The sequence below is a fragment of the Myotis myotis genome, unplaced genomic scaffold (genome assembly GCF_014108235.1).
Source record: "Myotis myotis isolate mMyoMyo1 unplaced genomic scaffold, mMyoMyo1.p scaffold_m19_p_15, whole genome shotgun sequence".
In the NCBI taxonomy this organism is placed as follows: domain Eukaryota; kingdom Metazoa; phylum Chordata; class Mammalia; order Chiroptera; family Vespertilionidae; genus Myotis; species Myotis myotis.
The window spans coordinates 19215622-19236675 of NW_023416319.1; the positions used below are offsets into that span (position 1 = coordinate 19215622).

The 21054-nt window shown below is 39.9% G+C and overlaps 1 protein-coding gene across 1 annotated transcript in view; it reads left to right on the plus strand.

Moving 5' to 3' along the window:
- The window catches only part of HPSE2 (heparanase 2 (inactive)), a 531613-nt gene that overhangs the window by 379816 nt on the left and 130743 nt on the right, over nucleotides 1–21054 (plus strand). The window contains exon 7 of the mRNA XM_036336390.1: nucleotides 12618–12711. Within this exon, the coding sequence (XP_036192283.1) occupies nucleotides 12618–12711 (94 nt within the window). The remainder of the gene's footprint in view (nucleotides 1–12617; nucleotides 12712–21054) is intronic.

The window sequence follows — 21054 nt, forward strand, 5'->3', positions numbered from 1 at the left end:
TATATAATATTCCTGCTAGTAAGTAAGAAAAGACAAGGAATTGTATCTTAAGGACAAGACACAAAGATGTGCTTCACAAAATGCCCTCTTCCATGTATGGAGCAGCCCTCTGAGATTTGTGATGTAAGTTGTTGCTTGCAGTTCCCACCCTTAAGGTCTTTGCTTAATTCAGGTTCTCTTGATTCTATTCACTTACCATTCTGATTTTGAGTCCCTATTTATTTCTACTATTTGGAGCTTTTCCTTCATTTCAAGTTTACCTAATATTCTTTCTTTTATCTGTGCAGCATTTCTACATATTTAAGATTGGATGGGGGATTCCTAGCATCCACTCAGTCATGTGTGTTTACTTAAGTCCAAATTCCTTTTTCATGAAGTCAGTTTAGATTAGAATGGGTGATATGACCCTGTATTGTTTCTGGATTCATGACTCTATATTACACTATAAATCATTGCGTGGACAGTAGATTAGGAGTTCGCGGAGAAAGAAGCTATTTAGCTAGGAAGAGTGAAATAGAGGGATCTGGAGGTTTATATAACTGTTGGAAACCAATGTTGGAAGAGCAAGTGTACATTTAGCACCTTCTTTTCTGTTGAACTTATTTTGAGCACTTGCTCTTTGTCACTAAGGACCTGGTGGGTTTTAGTTTGTTTTGTGTAAGCCAAGGATCTAATAATGTATAATAATTCAACGATTCTCAAAGTTTGGATCTACTTTACTCACAAATCATATTACCTGAGATACTGATTAAAAATGTAAATTCAAGGGCCCAGCTGGTGTGGCTCAGTGGTTGAGTGCTGTCCTATGAACCTGGAGGTCACAGTTCGATTTCCAGTCAGGGCTCATGCCCGGGTTGCGGGCTCGATCCCCAGTGTGGGGTATGCAGGAGGCAGCCAATCAATGATTCTCTCTCCCTCTCCCTCTCCCTTTCTCTCTGAAATCAATAAAAATATTTTTAAAAATATGTAGATTCAAGGACTCTACCCAGGGCCAGGGAACCTACATATTATGTGCTTTCTAATGGTGCTTTGTATGGTAAGGTGTGAAATCCTTATAGATAAATACCAGAGATAGATATATTAACCCTACCAGTGGTGGTTGTATATCACCTGTGGGAAATCTTGCAGATGATACTTAATTCCGAGGATAGCTTTTATTTTTCTAGCTGTAGAGAATTTTAATTGTTTAGTGTGGCAGGTACTAGCAATGTATGGCCCACAGGCCAAATCCAGCCCATCATGTGTTTTTGTGTAGCCAGCAAACCTTACAGAATGTTATTTGTGTTTGTAAATGGTTGAAAAAAGTAAAAAGAATGGTACTTTATAATGTGAAAATTCTATGAAATGCAAATTTTAGTGTCCATAAATAAAGATTTATTGTAACATAACTGTGCTTATCAATATACCAGTGCATGAATTCATACACATTGAAAGGAAGTGAATTAGAAAAATATTTTAATATCGCTATTCGCCCTTTCTCTATAATAGAAGTGTCAACCAAATTCAAGATTGACAATGACAGATCAAAACACACGTGTGCTATTGGTACCGACGAGAGCTTTATATGTATCGTGCATGCGCATGTCAACTTAGCCTTTTATATATAGAATAAACTTGCTTAATTAGACCTGCTTTCTGATTTAGCTAAACTTTTTCCAGTCCAGTGAAACACCCCACCTTCTCTTTCAGGTAATTATCAGCAACACAGCAGTAAATATCAGCATGAAGCAGATTATTATTGTAGATCACACAAGGAGAACAAAGGGTAAAATATTTAATTGTAGCAGTGTTTGACTATATTCTGCGTAGTGAGAAAACCTGAAGTCATTTTCAGGTTCCACCATTTCTTCTTTTCAGTTGGGTCAAGTTTCTAAACTTTCTAAATCTCCATTTTCTGGCTAATGAAAAGAAAATAGGATTCTACCGAGTCTCATATCTACCCACTCCAGGACTTCTTTGAGGATTAAATGAGATGAGGCACTGGAAAACGCTTCACAGACATTTGGTTAATGTGTAAAATGTTTCCACCTGTGTTCCTGAGCTGAAGAAACTCCAAGGAGGCTAGTCGCTAGGGAGAGAAAGCTGGGCATTGCTACGTGACGTCATTACCAGGAGCCCACAGCGACCATTTCCCGGGCTGGGCTGGGCTGTGGGCCGCATTTTGTGCCATGCATCTTGGGAGCATTGGCTGCAATTTGGTGAGGTGTTGCTCCAGGGTGGTGGCAGGGCCTGTGTCCCACTTGGGGGAAGCTGAATGTTGGTTTGTCAGCGCCAGGTCCATGGTGCCAGCCAGTGCATGTCATGGCAGCTCCTGCGTTGAGCGTCTGCCCCCTGGTGGTCAGTGTGCACCATAGCGACCGGTCAGACAGTTGGACACTTAGCATAGTAGCCTTTTATATCTAGAGATTGTCTATGGCTGTTTTTATATTACAACAGCAGAGTTAAGAAGGCTCAACAGAGACCACATAGCCTCCCTTCCCCCCATCCACTCAGGCCTAAACCTTTGCAGAACCCTGGGCAAGGCAATAGGTCTTTACCTTAGTGCAGGTCTATCAATCTCCCCATAACCCCAAGGCTCCCTCTACTTCTTTACCTCCCCCTCACACCCAACACTACACACACACACACACACACACACACACACACACACTGACTAAATGTCCTGTAGTGAAAGACGAAAGCAAAATTGCTCTGTTCTCATTCAGAAAGATCCTTTAAATTTATTTGTAATACTTCTGTGATCTTTGAGGAAATATATTCTGGAAATATCACGTAGCTCTGATTATATTAATTCAGTCCTTACCAATTCCTAGTGCCAGTTAGGAGGACCAATTTTGGCCCCAGGAAAACATAAAATGTCTAAAAATTTTTAGAAGGGGAAATCCATTTATGACAAACTAAAGGTTAATAGATTCATGATTTAACCTCAAACTATATTGTATCAAATAAAACATTTGGTCTGACAAAAAAAAGAGAATTTTTAAACTTGATAAGAGAATAGGACTTCCTGAAGCTTTCCCAAATATTTAATAAGATAAAAGATTGATTTTGGAGAAATGAAAATAAGGCAGGAAATAAGACTAATAGGGCCTTGCTTTGCTTTGTGTACAGGATACCCCCTCCCCCCCCCCCAAAAAAAATGTATACACACTTTAACAGCGGATAGCTCAATTTTGAAAATGAAATTATTTTAATAAATACTGCCTTTATAATTATTCAAAGTGTGTATATACATTTTTGGCACACCCTATACATAGAGGGCTAAATATATAGTTTGTGAATTATTGAATGTCTTTTTTCTTTTCACAGTTTCTCTGAACCTTCCTTCAGGCCACTTTTCTGTCAAATAGCAAAATGATCAAAAATAAATGAGGAAGAAAGAGTAAATGGAAAATAGACTTAGAAGAACAATAAAGCAGTGTGGAAGATTAGCACTCTAAAGTGTTTATCAGTTTATTTTATTCTCGTTAGAAATGGGCTACAAATTTGATTTTGTTTCTAAGTAGCAAAAGCAAAGCTGAAAACAAAATCTAGTGTCCACAAGTAAAAAACAAAACTAATTTTTATGAGAAACATCATTTTTCTGATAATAAGCCTTGAGATAAATTTTTCTGGTAGGTCTTCTAGAAAATCTACCATATGATGGCATGGATGTTGTTTTACACACACATATGTGTGTGTAATATAGACAGTTTTTACTTATCCTATTCTTTCACCATAATACATGGATGCAAAATCTGCATTAAGGAAAAGGCATGACATAGGGACTGGGGAAGTGTAAAATGAAGTAATTTCTCAATCTCATATAAATGACAGTGTAGAAAATCAAACTCAAATAGGAAACTTACATGAAACCTTTGGGCAAGTCATTTTGTTTTGCTTTTCTCTTAGTATATATTCCTGTGTGCATTTGTTGGACAATATCATATGAAAATGCAATTTCATTAATACCAACTGAAATATAAGATTCTCATATGTGTTGAGGGGACACGTAATGGTATCATTTGACTGTGTGTCAAAGAGGAGACCTTGAGCCATAGATTTGGAAAGGACCTTAAAAATCATCTCCATCAAAAATGACAAATATGTGGCAGATGTGCCTTCATTTCTTACTCTCATTACCCTGGCAGACATTACTAATCGATCACATTAATACACTAATTGACAATGCACAGTGGAGATAGGGCTATTTCTCAACACAACCCTTAATGCAAAAGATCAATGATGGTATGCATGATAAAAATTCTTTTAGTGGACTTCTGATTTTAGCCCCAACATATAAAGAGCTTAGAAGTTGTTACTCTTATTCATTCAACAAGAACAAAATAAAAAGGTTGAAAATGAACAACTTTTCTTGGATGTATCAGGGAATTATGATTGCAGGGCAAACCGACACTCTGAAATCTGGAAAGACAGATGAATCCAGAGACATTACCAAAATTTGCTTATTTGAAACAGAAAATACTGAAGCCATAATCTGGTAGGAACACATAAATGGTAATTCTGATGAATTGCTAGGGACTTAGTGTGGACTAGCTTGAGAGTAAGGAACCGCTGGAGGCTTCAGTCTTAGCCCCTTACCCCCTACTTTTGTGGAATCCAAGAAAAATCCCCTAGTAGCTCTGACCAGGGGAGAGTAAGATTTATCATTGTGAGTAGAAAACCAGAGCATTCTCTATAACAAAGACCAACTCTCAAAGGGAAACGTTATAACCAGAGCCTTATCCCTTTGGGGGAAGGCATTTTTCTCACTGGAATCCCTCTAGCCTTCCTGTCTCACCTAAGGGGAAATAGCTATACCACTGGGGAGGAGGGAGTGACATTTATAGCCCAGAGATACCCACGAAAGGACTGAGATTGAATCATAAAGTTAAGGAACACTTTCCTTCTTCTATAACCAACCACATACCAACAGGGTGCTAATATAATAACTGAATTATAGCTGAAAGAGCTGCAAGACACAGTCTCTCCCTGAGGAGGAGTAACTAGGGAAGCCTAAAGTCAAAAGATAACTCACAAACAAGTACATTAGAGGAATTTGAAGCCTCTGGTACATATAACTGCAACAAACATACAACATAACCCAACTCAGTCCAAATCCTCACAGTAAAGTCTATTTATCTTAGTTTCTATTATCCAATTCAGCATGTTGGCTTTCAACAAAAAATGACAAGGTATACTAAAAGGCAAGGAAAAACACAGTTTTAACTAACAAACCAAGCATCAGAACTATAGTCAGATATGACACAGATGCTGGAATTATGCATAGATCAGTAACATAGTCATTTATTATCATTAAGTATTATATACTGTATATAATGTGCTATACTTTTAGAAGATTGAGAGCAATAGGTTTGTTTATACCAGCATCACCACAAACAGGTGAGGTGCTATAATGTGCTATAATGTTACAACTTGCTACGATGTCACTAAATGATAGGAATTTTTCAGCTTATTAGTAATCTTATGTGACTACTATCGTATATGCATATCATTGACTAAAATGTCATTATGTGGAGGATGACTGTATTTACTCATATTTTGGCCCTTTTCTGAGAATCATAAGACCAGAAAGTATCCCTTGAGATTACTAACAGGGGTAGATTTATTTTTTGGACATTTGCCTCATTTTGGAACCTGGATACTTTAGCTAGGTGGTAAGGGGCTGCTTGTATCAGGAAGCCTTGTTCTGTAAGCATTTCTGGTAAATTGCCAGAAGAGCTCTCAAAAACAAAAAAAGGTGTGTGTGTGGCGAATGTGGGGGTGTGCAAGAGGCAACAGATTAATGATGTTTGATCATTGATGTTTCTCTCTCTCCCTCTCCGTTCCTCTCTAAAATCAATAAAAACTATATATTTTTTTAAAAAAAGGTGTGTGTGTGAGGGATGGGGGGGACTGGAGAGACTTGATTCCTTAAGTTTCTGGGAGTTTGTTGTGATTTACTTTATCATTCTAAATTAATATTTACTTTTGTACCTAATTTTGTGTTTTGTACTTTTGATTCCTTTTTCTTAGAGGGTCCCACAATTTATTTAAGTTTCAGCCCCAAAACACATGGATCCACTCCTGCCCACACTTAAGGTACCATCACCTGGTACTACGCTGAGGTGCCCCCCTCAGCGCCCACTCCGGTGGCTGGAGCTGCAGATGACTTTTCCACCCCCGCCCTTCTGTGCTTCCTGTAGAGCTCTCCTTAGCACTGCAAGGGTCAAGGAAGGGCCAGCTGTTTGAGCCTCTGCCAAAAGACAGTGTCTCCACATACACTGACAGGGCTCATGAGGAAGAACGACCTGGATTCAGGACCAAAAGTATGTAAGGCATTAGGAGAGAGGAAAGATCAAGAAAATGGGGCCCTTAGAACAGCCCTTAAGCTTCAAGACCAATCTTTTGGCTCATTATGGGTTGGATTATACAAGCAGTCATGATTTCATTAAATGTGTTTTTTTTTAACTTACTGATTTGAGAGAGAAACATCAATTTGTTGTTCCACTTATTTATGCATTCATTGGTTGATTCTTGTATGTGTCCTGACTGAGGATTGAGCCCATAGCAATGGTGTATCAGGACAATGCTCTAACCAACTGAGCTAGCTACCTGGCCAGGGCCTCATTTAATGTCTTTTTCGAGTACCCATTATGTGCCTGTGAGATTGCCCACAACACTGACCTTTACTTGCACCATTTTTCAATGATAACATCTTTCAGAGTACCAACTCTTAGAAGTTCTTGAACCACAACCCTTTAATCAGCTGTATGGATTTTACAGGAACTGGTTTAAGAAAGTCAAAGAAACATCTATATTCTGTATGATCTTTTTTTTTTTTGTAACAGTGTTCATTTTATATGTTTTACTTGCCCACAGTAGTTCTGAACACAAGAGAGGAGGGTTGACCCATTGCAAAGAAGATCAAGGATAATGGAGCCTCAGAAAGAAAACCTAATGGCAAGTGTGAAGAATGTACCCAGCAGGAAACCAGAGTGAGGGCCTTTGGAGGAGGGGCAAATACAATTTATAAAGCTTTAGAGAGACTCAAGTCAGCCTCTCCAGTGTTTGGCTTCAAGTGTCAGAATAGGTTTTATAGGTCAACAGGGTTCTAATGATTATCCAAGCTTTCCCCCCTTCATTGGGGAAGGCCCCAGTTTTATGGAATTACCTGCCCAGTCAGCAGGCTGGGTGTTAGAATTCGGAGCAGACTGCCCCCCCCCCCCCCTCCAGAAAAGCAGCAGGCGGCAAAATAGGTCCGGAAATTCCTGAGCATTGAGAAGCCAGCACTAATGCAATTACCTGAAATAAAAGAAGGGGTCAGATAGGAAGGGGCAAAGGTTTTTCTTTTTAAAGTAAAGAGCCAAGTAAACAAAACCAGCTGCTACTGGAGCCAAGGAACTCTCCTCATTAAATTTTTAAGAGGCTAATGATATAAGTGGCTAATTGTAGTACAATGCTGAAGACTGAATCTAGGGTCCTGGAGAAGGGGGAAGGGGAACCAGGGTTAAAACCTGGCTAGCAAAGACAGAAAGGAGATGAGACCTGCCTCTGGCAGAGGCTCCCTAAATGAACAGAATGGAATTGGAGGAAGAGGAAGATGATTTGATGCCTGGAGTCTCTAATGTTTCTGTCAGTATCCCAATGAGATGGGCTTGGGAGTCTAGTTGGGGACAGTTTTAAGTTTATATGCTCATAGGATAGCATCTGGAATAAGTTGTTTTAAATAACTAATTATGGGAAATTTTATGTGTTCACTATGAAAAGCTATGAAAAGGTATACAGCAAAATATTAATGATGGATCTCTCTAGGTGTTGGGCTTATCAGTGATTTTTCATTATATTTTAATGTTGTTTGTGTATATTTTTGAACTTGTCCATAATGAACCTTATTTCTTTTGCAATAAACAAATACAGGGCAAACTTAAGATGAAAGGTATTAAACTGGAAATAAAATTTAAAACTGAGGGCAAGAGAGTTGGTAAGTGGTTCCATTTACTTTGTATATTCTGCCATCTTTGCTACCTCCCCAGATGTGTGCTTGATGTGAACTGCTAATTACAGGCCAGCAGAAGAAGGGGTGATGGTTGCTGGTATTGAGCAAGACAGACTATTTGTCCACACAGAAAGGTTTCAACCTCATTGAATTTGGAATACTTCACAGAGAGGTTGTTTCCGTACAGTCTCTCTTGTCTTCAACTTTAGTTGAACAGCTCAGTCACTGTGGAGGGAACCTAAGAGATGCTGAAATTTCAAGATGTCTTGTAGGAGGGGTATGACTTGCCTAAAAGTATCAGGTTTAGTATTTCTAGAACCAACCATTGTGCCAGGGTTTATGTAGAAGATGTCAAAGTACCTCTACTTGATGGATTTCCTTTCTATCTCCCTTCTTTCCTTCCCTCTATTCTTCCTTTCCTCTCTGATTTATTTAGTCTTCTGATACCTTTGTAGCCATTACTAAATTAATTAACTCTTGTAGAGAGACTGATTGGTAGCTAAGAGTTACATTAATCATCATAGTGAGAAAAGCAGAGAAAACAGAGAGAGTTGCCCCCAGGTCACTGGATAGTCAGTTGGAATTCAGTTCTGCTTTTACCTAGTCTCATTGAGAAATCACCATCTTCATCATTTTTAATAATTAACTCTACCAAATTGTTACCACAGGTTATCCCACCTCCTTCATATCCAAATATAAATGATATCCTGGGCCCATTACTATAGGCAGCCACTATCAGTGAACCAAAGCTCTGTAACAGGCAGAGATTTTTAAATAACCAATGATTATTGACATTGAAAGCTTTGTTAGCAGTTTCTAAGGGGTTAAGTACAACAAGCTAAATGTTCAAGTGTTCCCAAAAAAGGGCTTAGGTATTTATCAGATTCATACATATGGTTAAATTATCCCCTCTTAAAAGTGATATTAAATTCTGGGGGACCAAAGTTTCTGTTTCCACAGTACATTATAAATGTGGGTTTAAGGTTGCAAATGAAAGTTTGCTGAAACTTCTCAGCATACTATGGGGCTTCCTCTGACATCCAAATGTGAATTTGATTCAGACTGAGGTTATTAAAAAGACACCATGTTGGTCAGGTTGGGGATGGAAGGGATTCTTAGCTGGGTCAAAGGTAGAGGCAATGTCCAGGGTCATATTTGAGAAGCATTTTAGAGGGTGACTTATGTTTCTGTTAACTTATTTTATTCTCTTGAAGAGTTCACGTACATCCATGGCTCCATTTATTACTTATAAACTGAAAAAGACACCCAGGTCATCATCACCTGTCATAACTCTTCTCTGTACCTCCTCTTTATTTCCCCAACTACCTGTTGCATATTCCCTCTTTGACATTCTCTGCGTCCTTGATAGTTCAAACAGCATTTTTCATCTCCTTTGACAAGCCTAAAACCTAGTCTGACTGGCCTTCATGTCCTTGACAGCAATATTCTCTCTCATAAGCTCGTGGTCATCACTGGCTCCCTTCCTCTTTTTCTTACACTCCACAGAAGTTTTATTTTATTAGTTCTTCCTTTACAGGCTCTCACTTTTACATCTTTCCGTGAACTCCCTTACTTAGACCCAAATCCCTTCTTACCTGCACTGTTGAGATAAGATAACCTTGTCACATGCATTTCCTGCTTGGAGCTCTCCCCTGCTCCAATATAATTCACAGCCCCAGAAAAGCCTGAGATCAACCCAGAATGATTGAATCCAGCTTGTTAGGTTAAATGTGGGGCCAACAACAGGCTCTAAAAAGTTTAAGTCAAAGTTTTTATGGGCATTCTCCCCCTACATGTTAAATGAAGGAGGAATTGGACTATTTCTTGGGTCTAAGAAAATAGCTATTGAGTGACCAATAACAGGAAGCATATTTTAGACCCATGTTAGAAGAGCCTTTCATGGATTCAAGCTGTAGTATGGTGGAACAGTACTCATAGTATATGAAAGTGGGTTCCCTGTCCTACATAATCACTTTTCAGCGATGATGTAGCAAGCTAACACACTTCAGACCACATGACCATAAGGGTCTTTTCAAGCTCCATAGTTTTCATACTTCCCCCATTCCAAATCCTACAGTGAATGAACATGCTCTTCTTCCCCAGACAGATGCTCCCCTGCTCACCCCATCCCATGGTGTTACAGTCTAGCTTACTGCCACCTTGGCTCTTAAGTAACATGGAGGCTAGATTTGCATATTGAGTTCCTTTTATGTGCTAGATTCTGTGCCCAGCATTTTGATTTCTGATTTGATGGATACAGTAGCCCTGTAAAAATACTATAGTTTCTTGTTAAAACAATTTTAAAGAAGGGGAAACACAATAATCATATAAGTAATAAGCTGGGATTGAACTAAGGTTTTCTAACTCCAAGTTCTGTGTACTTGAGAAAAGAAACAAAAGGAAGGAGGGGAAGAGCGAAGAGCCCCTCAACCCTGGACTGGACCATGGGTTGTGTGGGATAGGAGGGTGTACATTGAAAAAGTACATCTGGCATTTTTTTATCTCAGTAAGTATTTAATTGTATGTGTTGCCAGCAACATTTATAAACTTTGATGTTTAAAATAGATACTGGAGCTAACAAAGAGAAAAGAGGAAACTATAATATATTTGATTAAAACATAAAAGAACATTTATTACAGTGCATTTTTATCATATACCTAGTCATCATGTAAAATAGCAACATCTATTCATGTTCTTCAGTATGTGTTAGATTAAAATTGCATGAATTATTTTTAATTTTAACACTATGTTTTAATATGCCTGGCTTTCATGTCATATGCTGTGTAATCACAGCTTTTTTAAAAAATCAGGGATGGTAATAGTGAAGTACTTATAGGAGGTAATGGACATGCCTAGCACTCTGTGTTGCACATTATAAATGTTTATTGGACTTGAGGTGAAAGGTCATGTCATTGTTTTTATTTTATTCCCTAAAATAAGTAACCACAAAAATTTTCAAAAACATGTACCCGATGATACAATTCTACTTTTAGAATTCTATGCTCACATTAATTTAATCAGTCCCATATTGTTTATGACCCCATCTTTGTGAGCTGAAAATTAGAGAAATTAGAAGAAAAAAAACCCAAAAACCTAAGAGTTGTTGAGTTCCTACTGTGTGCAGACACTATAAGTTTATGTACTTAATTTTCAGTTAATACTGAGAAGTAGATGTGTTCCCTCTCTTTTAAGAATAAGAAAACTAAGGCTGATAGAGGCCAACTGTCTTGTGCAAGATCACTTAGATAGGAAATACCTGATTTGGAATCTGAACTCGGATATCTCTGGCTCCCAAACTCATACTCTTTCCAACATACCAATGTTGGATTCTGTGGAAATGTCTGAGGTAGTGAGGGGGGCTGAATGGGTGGAGTTCATCTCCCACCTTCACTTCAACCAGAGCACCTGCTTTATAATTAAAGAAAGAATTAACCATTCTACTACATCATACATTGGTATGGGAATTTATAATTAAAAAAGAATTTTCACATAGTTCAATAATATGTACTGATAGGTTGATGTCTCATTTAAAGTGAAATAGTCTATCATTAGCCATCAGCCAAGAAGACCTGAGTGGGTTGGAAAAGGCACCCAAGAGTCATAAGCATTGATTTAAATGGATTTAATTTGGAATTTTGCAAAGAGAGGTGTGGGGAGGTTTGAGATAATGAAAGTCACTTAGTCCTGGGCCAGTCTCAGCTTCGACTTTGAATAAGAATTCACAAAGAGCGTACTCACAAAGCTGGATGCAACTGTTGGAGTCAAATGTTCACAGTGTAGTATCAGCACAACTTGATGTTTCACTGAAGCTACCTGACAAAACCTGGACATACCCATGAGTTCCTTCTCACTATTTTAAGAGAGGGCTCCTGAACTTTAATCTATCTGACTCATTTATTTGTTTGTTTATTCATTCATTCACTATTCATTTACTTTGAAGATAGTAAGAGAAGGTTGACCACAAGAAATTTTGCCCAGGGAGGTGAACTGGAGATGAAACCTTGAAGACACTCATTACACTAAATCCCATTATTGTGGTTGGTGATTGTTTTCTTATTTATAAGTGTGGAAACCTATAAAAATGTTTGAGTATTCTTTCAAACCTCACATACTTTTATTACTTTAAGGTATGGGTAGGGGTGATATGGAGTGAGTGTTAAATTACATTTCCTAGTGGGGGGAATGTAACCTTTTCTCCATTACCCTTTGTCCATTTCTCCATTCTCCATTATTTTATGGATTCCTGTCTATTTCTATAGAGTAAGCAATGAAGTTTCTTGTGACAAAGGTTGAAAAAAATCACAATATTAGCCCACAAATGGAGATGAAAGGAGACTAGACTTTGGGTGGTAAACACACAATGCAATATACAGATGATATATTATAGAATTGTACACTCAAAGCCTATAAAATTGTATTAACCAATGACACCCCAATGAATTTAATACAGTCTAAAAAGAAGAAAAAGTAAAAAATGTATTATTTATTTGAAAAGTACCCAGGATCAAACTTTTTTAGGATATAAGAACCCAAGTGAACCCTGGACAGGTTCTTCAGGCAACAGACACCTCTGACTAGAGAAGTGTATGTAGTCTTCTGCTCAAGATTTTATCTGATTCTTATTTTATTTTTATTCCAGTTGCTACATTGATGGCCGAGTTGTCAAGGTGATGGACTTCCTGAAAACTCGCCTGTTAGATACACTCTCTGACCAGATTAGGAAAATTCAGAAAGTGAGTAAAAGTCCCCTGGGAAGAAGAGGAATCAGTTTGGGGATGAGGCAAGGAAAAGGTCAATGGGGCCCAGCTGAATGGCAGCACTGTGGGAACAGAGTAGAAAAACAGTTAGTCCGGGTTTGCATGGTCCAGAGCTCCCCCTCAGAGTTGACGAATGTTTATTGTGTTTCAAATGGAGAAGGGTTTGAATGTGATATACCAAGGTTCAATAACAAATATTTTGTAGTAGTTTGCTTCTAAATTGTGAGTTTCTTAAGGATAGGTTTACTTTATTTTCTTTTTTAAATGCAGGGGTTTATTTGGGTTTAGGTAAAGAAGAGGATGATTACATTTATTAAGTGAAATTTTGATCTGGGGAACTGGCAATTTTGAGCCATATTTACACTATTTCTAAATGTCTTAAAACCAGCCAAGTAACATCTTACTTTTGTAGAGATGTGAGGAAAGCCATATTATATTCAGTAATTGCATTTAGGTCCTATTAACAAGACACCTTTGGTCAATAGTTCTCAAACTTGAGTACAGTTAAATCACCAGAGCTTGCTCAGGAAGTTATTCTGACCTAGTATGTGTGGAGTGGATCCCAGACATCTCTATATTTAATAGTTTTCCGTTAAGTGATTTTACCCAATGCAGATCACATTTTGAAATAAACTGGATTAGTTAATTCTGAACCATGGAGATCTTATGTCTACAATTTCCATCTGTCTCTACAAAATGGTGATTTCACATCTTTTGTTGCCTAGTCGGGTCCTTTTCCAGGGAATGGGAACCTTTTGAACACTTAACTATCCATTGATCAGATTAAACAAATCTTTGCAGAATAATAGCAACAGATAGGCCCCCATTAATATGGGATGAATAAATAAGTGAATGTACAAGTGAATGAAATGGTTCGTGTATAAAATTAGCTGTGGAATAAAATCCCGTGTAGAACAATTATAGAAAAGTACTTTGATTCACTAAAGTGGAAGTCTGTACCCTTTTTTGCATTCATACTAATGTCATACGTAGAATTACAAATATCATTTTGAGTCTCCTTGTTATCAAAGACTGGGAAGCCTCAGGACTTCTGCACTTTTGCACCCAAGTCTGATCTGTCTCAGGATCAGGTACATTGGCCAGCACTTATCTGTCACTGCCTTCTACTAGGCAAAGCCTACGAGAAATAAATGACTTGAAATATCTCTGTCAGTGTTTGACATTCATTTAGTTTTTAATATTGAAATATTTAACATTTGCTGAGCACTTAGCAAGTACCAGGCAAAATACCAGGTGCTGGAATATAAAATGGAATAAGGCATGGTGTCTACCCTTGAGGAATTCACACTTCTAAGGTTTAATATTTACTTTAAGCAAGTTTAGAAACATATTACTTAATAGGTACAATTTCAACCTATTCTTTTTTTTTAAGGATTTCACCCCCCAGGGTAACCTTTCCTCCCCTAGCATATCACAGGTCATGTGGCTTAGACCCCCTCACCTTTCATATAGATAGTCATGACCTCCTCTGACCTTTGTTCCTCTGGCTTTTACTTGGATTTTTTCCATGGTGGGACGGTGGGAGATGGGATATTGGAAACCCAAGAAGAGAACCTGCATCACAATAAACTTTGCCACACCACAATCTCTGGTGCATAGATCCTTGGAATAATTTCCTTGTAATCCTGTGGAAGAGCCTAATTTCCAACAACAACATTTGTCTTAGCTCAAGTCAAAATATAAATGGAAAGCCCCACATGAATCTGACCCCTGGAGCTTTGAACATAACAACCCAGCTGATAGTACAATGTCAACCCTAATACGACAGTTTTCTAAGCATATTGTGCTTATGTGGAGGGGGGAAATTTTATCTTATTTATTTATTTATTTATTTATTTATTCTTCCATTCAATAGATATTTATTGAGTGCTTACTGTGTTCCAGGCACTATTCCAAGTGTTTGTATTACAGTAGTGTACAAGATAGATAACTCCCTGTATTTTTTACTTTTTGGTTTTGACCTGATCACAGTGGAAGTAAAATGATTCAGTGGTATCATGGTATTGACTGTGAAGGTTTTAGCTGTGCCCATGTAATTTTTAAAGTAGAACAAAAAGCTCTAAGTCAGAGCTATAAGACAAAGGTGTTGGGATTAGGTTCTTTCCTTTCTCCTCACAACCCATTACTCTCCACCACTGCATACTCCTTAACCATCATGGAATATTCAAAGACTGAAATTAATAAGCTAAGCTCACCTCCTGATTTGTGGAGGAAAGGCCAGAGAAACTTAAGGAAAAAGGCTCAAACTGCTCATTTGAGATTCAGACCTTTGAAAACATGTCTGATGGACTTGGATGGGGAGGGCAAAGTACAGTGTCAGAGAGAAATAGTGGAGCCTCTAAGACAGTGGTTCTCAACCTTCTGGCCCTTTAAATACAGTTCCCCATGTTGTGACCCCCAACCATAAAATTATTTTCGTTGCTACTTCATAACTGTAATTTTGCTACTGTTATGAATCGTAATGTAAATATCTGATATACAGGGTGGTCTTAGGCGACCCCTGTGAAAGGGTCATTCAACCCCCAAAGGGGTCGCAGCCCACAGGTTGAGAACCGCTGCTCTAAGAGAAATGACCTACATACAGAAGAGATGGCTTGTCTTTGCTGCATGATACCTGAAGCTTCCACTGGATGACTCAAAGGCTGGGATGTCTCAAAGGCTCTCAACAAGAAGCATCAGAAGGGCTTGTTGACTCCTGAGTGTGACAGTTAGTTGATGCCAGCTACTGACCAGCACCTTTGTGGGACTTATAACAGGAATACCTTCATATGAACTCTTGATGTAGCCTGGGCTTTCTCCCAAGGTTCTAAAGTCCAATAGATGCCCAAGAGAGAGCCAGGTGGAAATGGCATCACCTTTTCTAATCTACCCTGAGAAGTCACCAAGACTAATGGAAATTCAAGGGCAAAGGAAATAAACTCCTCTTGATGGGGGAGTGGCAAGATTCTGGAAGAGCATCTAGGACCAGAAATGTTTTTGCAGTTATTTTTTGAAAATACTGTCAGCCAAAGTTCCATCCTCCCTGTTTCATTTAGTAGCCTTCAGTCATTTCCCTCATTAGTTTTCTTCTTCCAACTCTCTCTTACAAAACTCCTGTAGATTTTGTCTTAAATGGGTATCTGCTGGGGGTGCGACTGGATTGCAGATTCTCTGAGACTTGACGCATAGGACAGACTCTTCACTGGCTCCAATGTTAGGGCCTTCAGGATGAGTCTCTCTCAGCACAGCCCAGGATGTGCTAGATACTGGCCTGCCCTGCCCTGCCCTGGGGAGATGAGAGCTGGGAGAAGATCAGAGAAGAGTCACCAAGCTTTGCCAGTTGAAATGTTGCTTTTCAGTTCCTGAATTCTCCCGTTGGGTAGGAAGGGTTATGGGAAGTTAGAGTTCAAAGTGAAGACTGGGGCAGAGTGGACAACTTCTTTCTTGTAAGCCCCAAAACCAGTTCAGAGATGAGCCAAGTAGGATTTTAATATGTATATACATGAAGCCCTCACCCAAAAGCTATAAATGATATCTTTGTGTGTTTTTTTCTGTACTTTGGGAACTTCAGAGAAGTCCTAATAACACCTCCCTCCATGCTGATATCCCCAGGCCCACAGTGATAGAAAAGGGCATATTTCTGACTAAAACACAAAGTGGAATTGGTTAGGTAGATCAGTGGTTTGAATAAGAGATAGGATACAGGATTTGAAGTCTGGTGGCTTGGGTTGGAGGTTAGGCTTAGTTGTGTGACTTCGGGATATTAACTTAATTTCTCTGATTCTGTTTCTTTAAGAGCACTATCTTCCTTCCCTCTCAGGAAGGTTAGGAAGGTCATGTGAAGTCCTGTTCTGTTAATTGCTATTGAAAGCTAGTTCTTAATGCTATTACTACTGTGGTTTTAGTTACTGCAGTTACTTTTAATAATTTATGTAACTGGAGAAGCTTCATGCTACCTTTATCCTCAGCTTGTTTTTTGTTTTGCTTTTTCCCCCTCTTTCCTCTTTCTTTGAACCCTGGAGAATATGATAGGTGATATTTTTGGCACCCGAAAGACAGTAACTCAATTGCTGAAAACAGCTGTGGTTTCCAAATTTAGACATCACTTATAAGAATTGTCAGTTTTCTGAGCAGTGGGTGAATTGTTGTGATATGAACATCTGTATGATGCTTTTGAAAGCTAAACAGAAACAGTGTTTGGACACCAACTTCTTTGGATGATCCCCACTCTCTCTCTCCCTTCCATTAGAATGAGGATAATCATCTATCTGTACTTTGGGAGATGAGTCAAGGGAAAAGGGTTGAGAATCTAACAATACAGGCAAGAGTCAGATGGGAAAGTGAGAGATGTTTAGGATATAGTACAGATGGTATAATGTAGATAACTGGGCTGACTCCAAAACAATGATATAAGAACCAAGAAGAACCACTTTGGCTAAAGTCATTTGGACTCAATGATTTGTGTCATCTCCTAGAGGAATCAGAGGAGGAAATAATACTTTTTGATATTATTTTCAGCAATTCAATAAGCACAGGAAGGAGTTGGTGAAATCCCAGTCATAAGGGAAGTATTTCCAAAAGTCTATCCATATGATTGCATTTAAAATACTAAATAAACTAAACAATTGGCTTCCCTAATAGTCCCTTCCTTCCTTCCTTCCTTCCTTCCTTCCTTCCTTCCTTCCTTCCTTCCTTCCTTCCTTCCTTCCTTCCTGCCTCCTTCTCTCCTTCCCTCCCTCCCTCCCTCTTTCCTCCCCTTTCTTCCTTCACTTATCAGTTGGTTATAATATTCTTAGTATTTTTCAGACCGCTGAGGATAAAATGGTAAATAAGACTGATGTGGTGGTTGTCTTCATAGACCTTATGGTCTAGTGGAAAAATAGTTAATGAAGCAAGCAACAATAATGTGTGATATGTCCTATATAGGGACATAACAGGTGCTATGGGTGCCCATAGAGGGAAATATCTACTTTCAAAGGGAAGAGAAATATAAGAAGTCCTTCTAGGGGGAGTAACATTTAGGCTAACACCTAAAGTATAGACAACTTCATATTTATACAGTTTGTCTTAAGGCATGATCAGAGGACTCCTGATTATAGATATATGTGGTAGAAGGAATGGTTTATATGGTTCATAATATAACTATGATCATTCTTTTGTTAATATCATCAATGCTTATGGTTGCTTATTCTATTTAATAAAGATTAACTCCATTGAAGTCTCAATAAATGCAATAACATTGTGCCACTTTTGCCAATATATCTTAGTTGCAGGATCATGGAAGTAGGTAAGGCAGAAGAATATTTAATTCTTTTAAAGTAATTAATAGATCAAAAAAGAAACTTTGTTCTCAACCAATCTTCTGATTTACCTATTTATTTGAGCCTGTTGTATATCAAGGGGGACAAGGTAAAATAATAATAGTTATTCTTCAGGATCATAAAATAACTGAACCCACAAGGAAAAATGAGGACAATGATATTGTTAACCTTCTCTAATGAGCAAACTGCAAAATGAAAAGATATAGGGCAAGAACAGTAGTATCACCACAAAAATCAGTATTGGATTGATTCATTCATTAATTCACTCATTCATTTAATAATGTTGAATGCTTATTTCAATGTTTCAGTTCCTACTCTAGTGTTTCTCACTCAGCAAGTGCTCAATAAATGTTAGAGGGAGGAAGGCAAGCAGAGAGGGGAAGGCGAATGAGCAGAATCAAATAATGGAAGAAGTGTAACAGAAGTAATGTCTTTGTCTCATTCATATTTGGATCTAATAATGGAAGAATATAATCTACTACTGACTTTGTAGCATAGTGTTGAATATATAGAAATAGATTTAGGCAGCCATAAATGGGCTCTGTCTTCTTCAGGAGATTGTCTTCTGAATATGTGTGTAGGAGTGAAGCAAAGATCTCTTTACAGCTCAAAGTAACATTGCACTCTGTTTGCTAATGCTGGATATTTCATTTTAGAAAAATAATGTTTCATTCTATAGTACAATGAGGATATAAAATGTAAATAACCCAAGAAGAGGTAAACTACATAGATTTAAAGACCTACTATGGTGCTAATCTATATATATAAAAGCCTAAGCTACCGAACGACCAGTTGACGGATTGCTATGATGCACACTGACGACCAGGGGATAGATGCTCAATAGCCAACCTCCCGTGGCTGGCCAACCTCCCATGGTCCCTCCCCCAGGCCAGATGGCCCCAATCGGCCCGATCGCTGGCCAGGCCGAGGGACCCTACCCATGTACAAATTCTTGCACTGGGCCTCTAGTCTATATATATATGCCTAATAAGCAAAGTGTCCCCTTGGGAGTTCTACGAGGAGTGCAATCGCTTGCTATGATGTGTGCTGACCACCAGGGGGTGGCATGAAATGAAGGAAAGCCCTGGCCAGCAGCTGGCAGCCAGGGGAAGGAAGGCCCTGGCTGGCAGCTGGAAGGTCTGGATCAGCCCTGGTGGTCGGCCAGGCCTAAGGACCCTACCCATACAAGAATTTTGTGCACTGGGCCTGTAGTATCAAATAGAAGGCCCTTTCCCAAGAGTAGGTTTTGGTTGAGGAGAAGAGAAAACAAGCTAAAGAAGTACTCAGGAGAGGGAGAGGATCCTAAATACAAACTGTGTATTTTGTTTGTATGTCACTTTAATACCTTAGGTGATATTCCTGGGTGATTCTGATTTTCATATGGCCAGAGCTTATATACTGGGGACATCTTTTAGAAAAAGAAACAAACAAATTTGCACATTTTAGAAGTATATCTGACAAGTGAACACATTCCTAAGGCCTTCCTAGGATGTTAGTAGAGAGCTGTGAAAGTGGAGAGCTGAAAGTTGAAGCTTCATGAGCTTCCCAGTAAATTAGCCTCTGTGACTCCTCTTGGCTGTGCATCTGCAAATGGGAGAATATGAAACAAGGGAAACTTTGGCTCTGCTCTTTCATATGTTAGACTAGAGGCCCAGTGCACGAAATTCGTGCACAGGAGTGTGGGGGGTTCCCTCAGCCCAGTCTGTACTCTTTCCAATCCGAAACCCCTCGGGTGATGCCCGACTGCTGGTTTAGGCCCAATCCTGCACATCCCTCTCACAGTCCAGGACCCCTGGTTCCTAACTGCTCATATGCCTGCCTGCCTGCCTGATTGCCCCTAACTGTCCCCCCTGCCAGCCTGGTCACCCCCAACTGCCCCACTGCCAATCTGGTTGCCCCCAACTGCCCCCCTCGCCCCCCGCCAGCCTGGTCACCCTAACTTCCCCCCCCCACCAGCATGCTGGCCCCTTACTGCCCCCCCTGCTGGCCTGGTTGCCTCCAACAGCTCCCTCTGCCAGCCTGGTCGCCCCCAACTGCCCCCTCCCTGCTGGCCTGGTCACCCCTCACAGCCCCCATGCCAGCCTGGTAGTCCCCAACAGCCCCCCCCCCCCCGCTTGCCTGGTTACCCCTCACCACCCCCACTGCCGGCCTGGTCGCCCCACACAGCCTGATGTTCAGTCGTTCGGTCGTCCCTCACTAACACCCCTGCCAACCTGGTCACTCCATGCAGCCTGCTGCTCAGTCATTTAGTTGTCCCTCACTAACCCCCCTGCCAGCCTGGTCACCCCACACAGCCTGCTGTTCAGTTGTTTGGTCATCCATCACTAACCTCCCTGCCGGCCTGGTTGCCCCACTCAGCCTGTTCAGTTGTCCGTTCAGTTGTTTCAGATGTGATGGCCCCTGGCTCTTTATATATATGGATACTAATGATAAATCAGGGACTCTGGCTAGAAAGGTATGTTTACCACAAAAGAGCTCCAAAGTTGAGGACATTTTCATTCCATTAGCCATATTTTCTTGATTATTAAACACAATTATTAAATACTAGAGGCCCGGTACACAAAAATTTGTGCACTGGGAGTGCCCTCAGCCTGGCCTGCGTGCAATTGCAGTCCAGGAACCCTTGGGGGATGTCCACCTGTCGACTTAGGCCCACTTCCTGGGGGGATCAGGCCTAAGCTTGCAGTCAGACATCCTTCTGGCAGCCAGGGAGCCCTCGGGGGATGTCCGACTAAAGGCTTAGGCCCCCAAGGGATCAGGTCTAAACCGTTAGTTGGACATTCTTAGTGCTGCCACGGAGGTGGGAGAGGCTCCTGCCACCACCTCTGCGCTGGCGAGCCATGAGCCAGCTCTGGCTGAGTGGCACTTCCCATATGGAAGTGCACTGACCACCAGGGGGCAGCTCCTGCACTGAGCATCTGCCCCCTGGTGGCCAGTGCACATCATAGCAACCAGTTATTCTGCCATTCAGTCAATTTGCATATTAGCCTTTTATTAT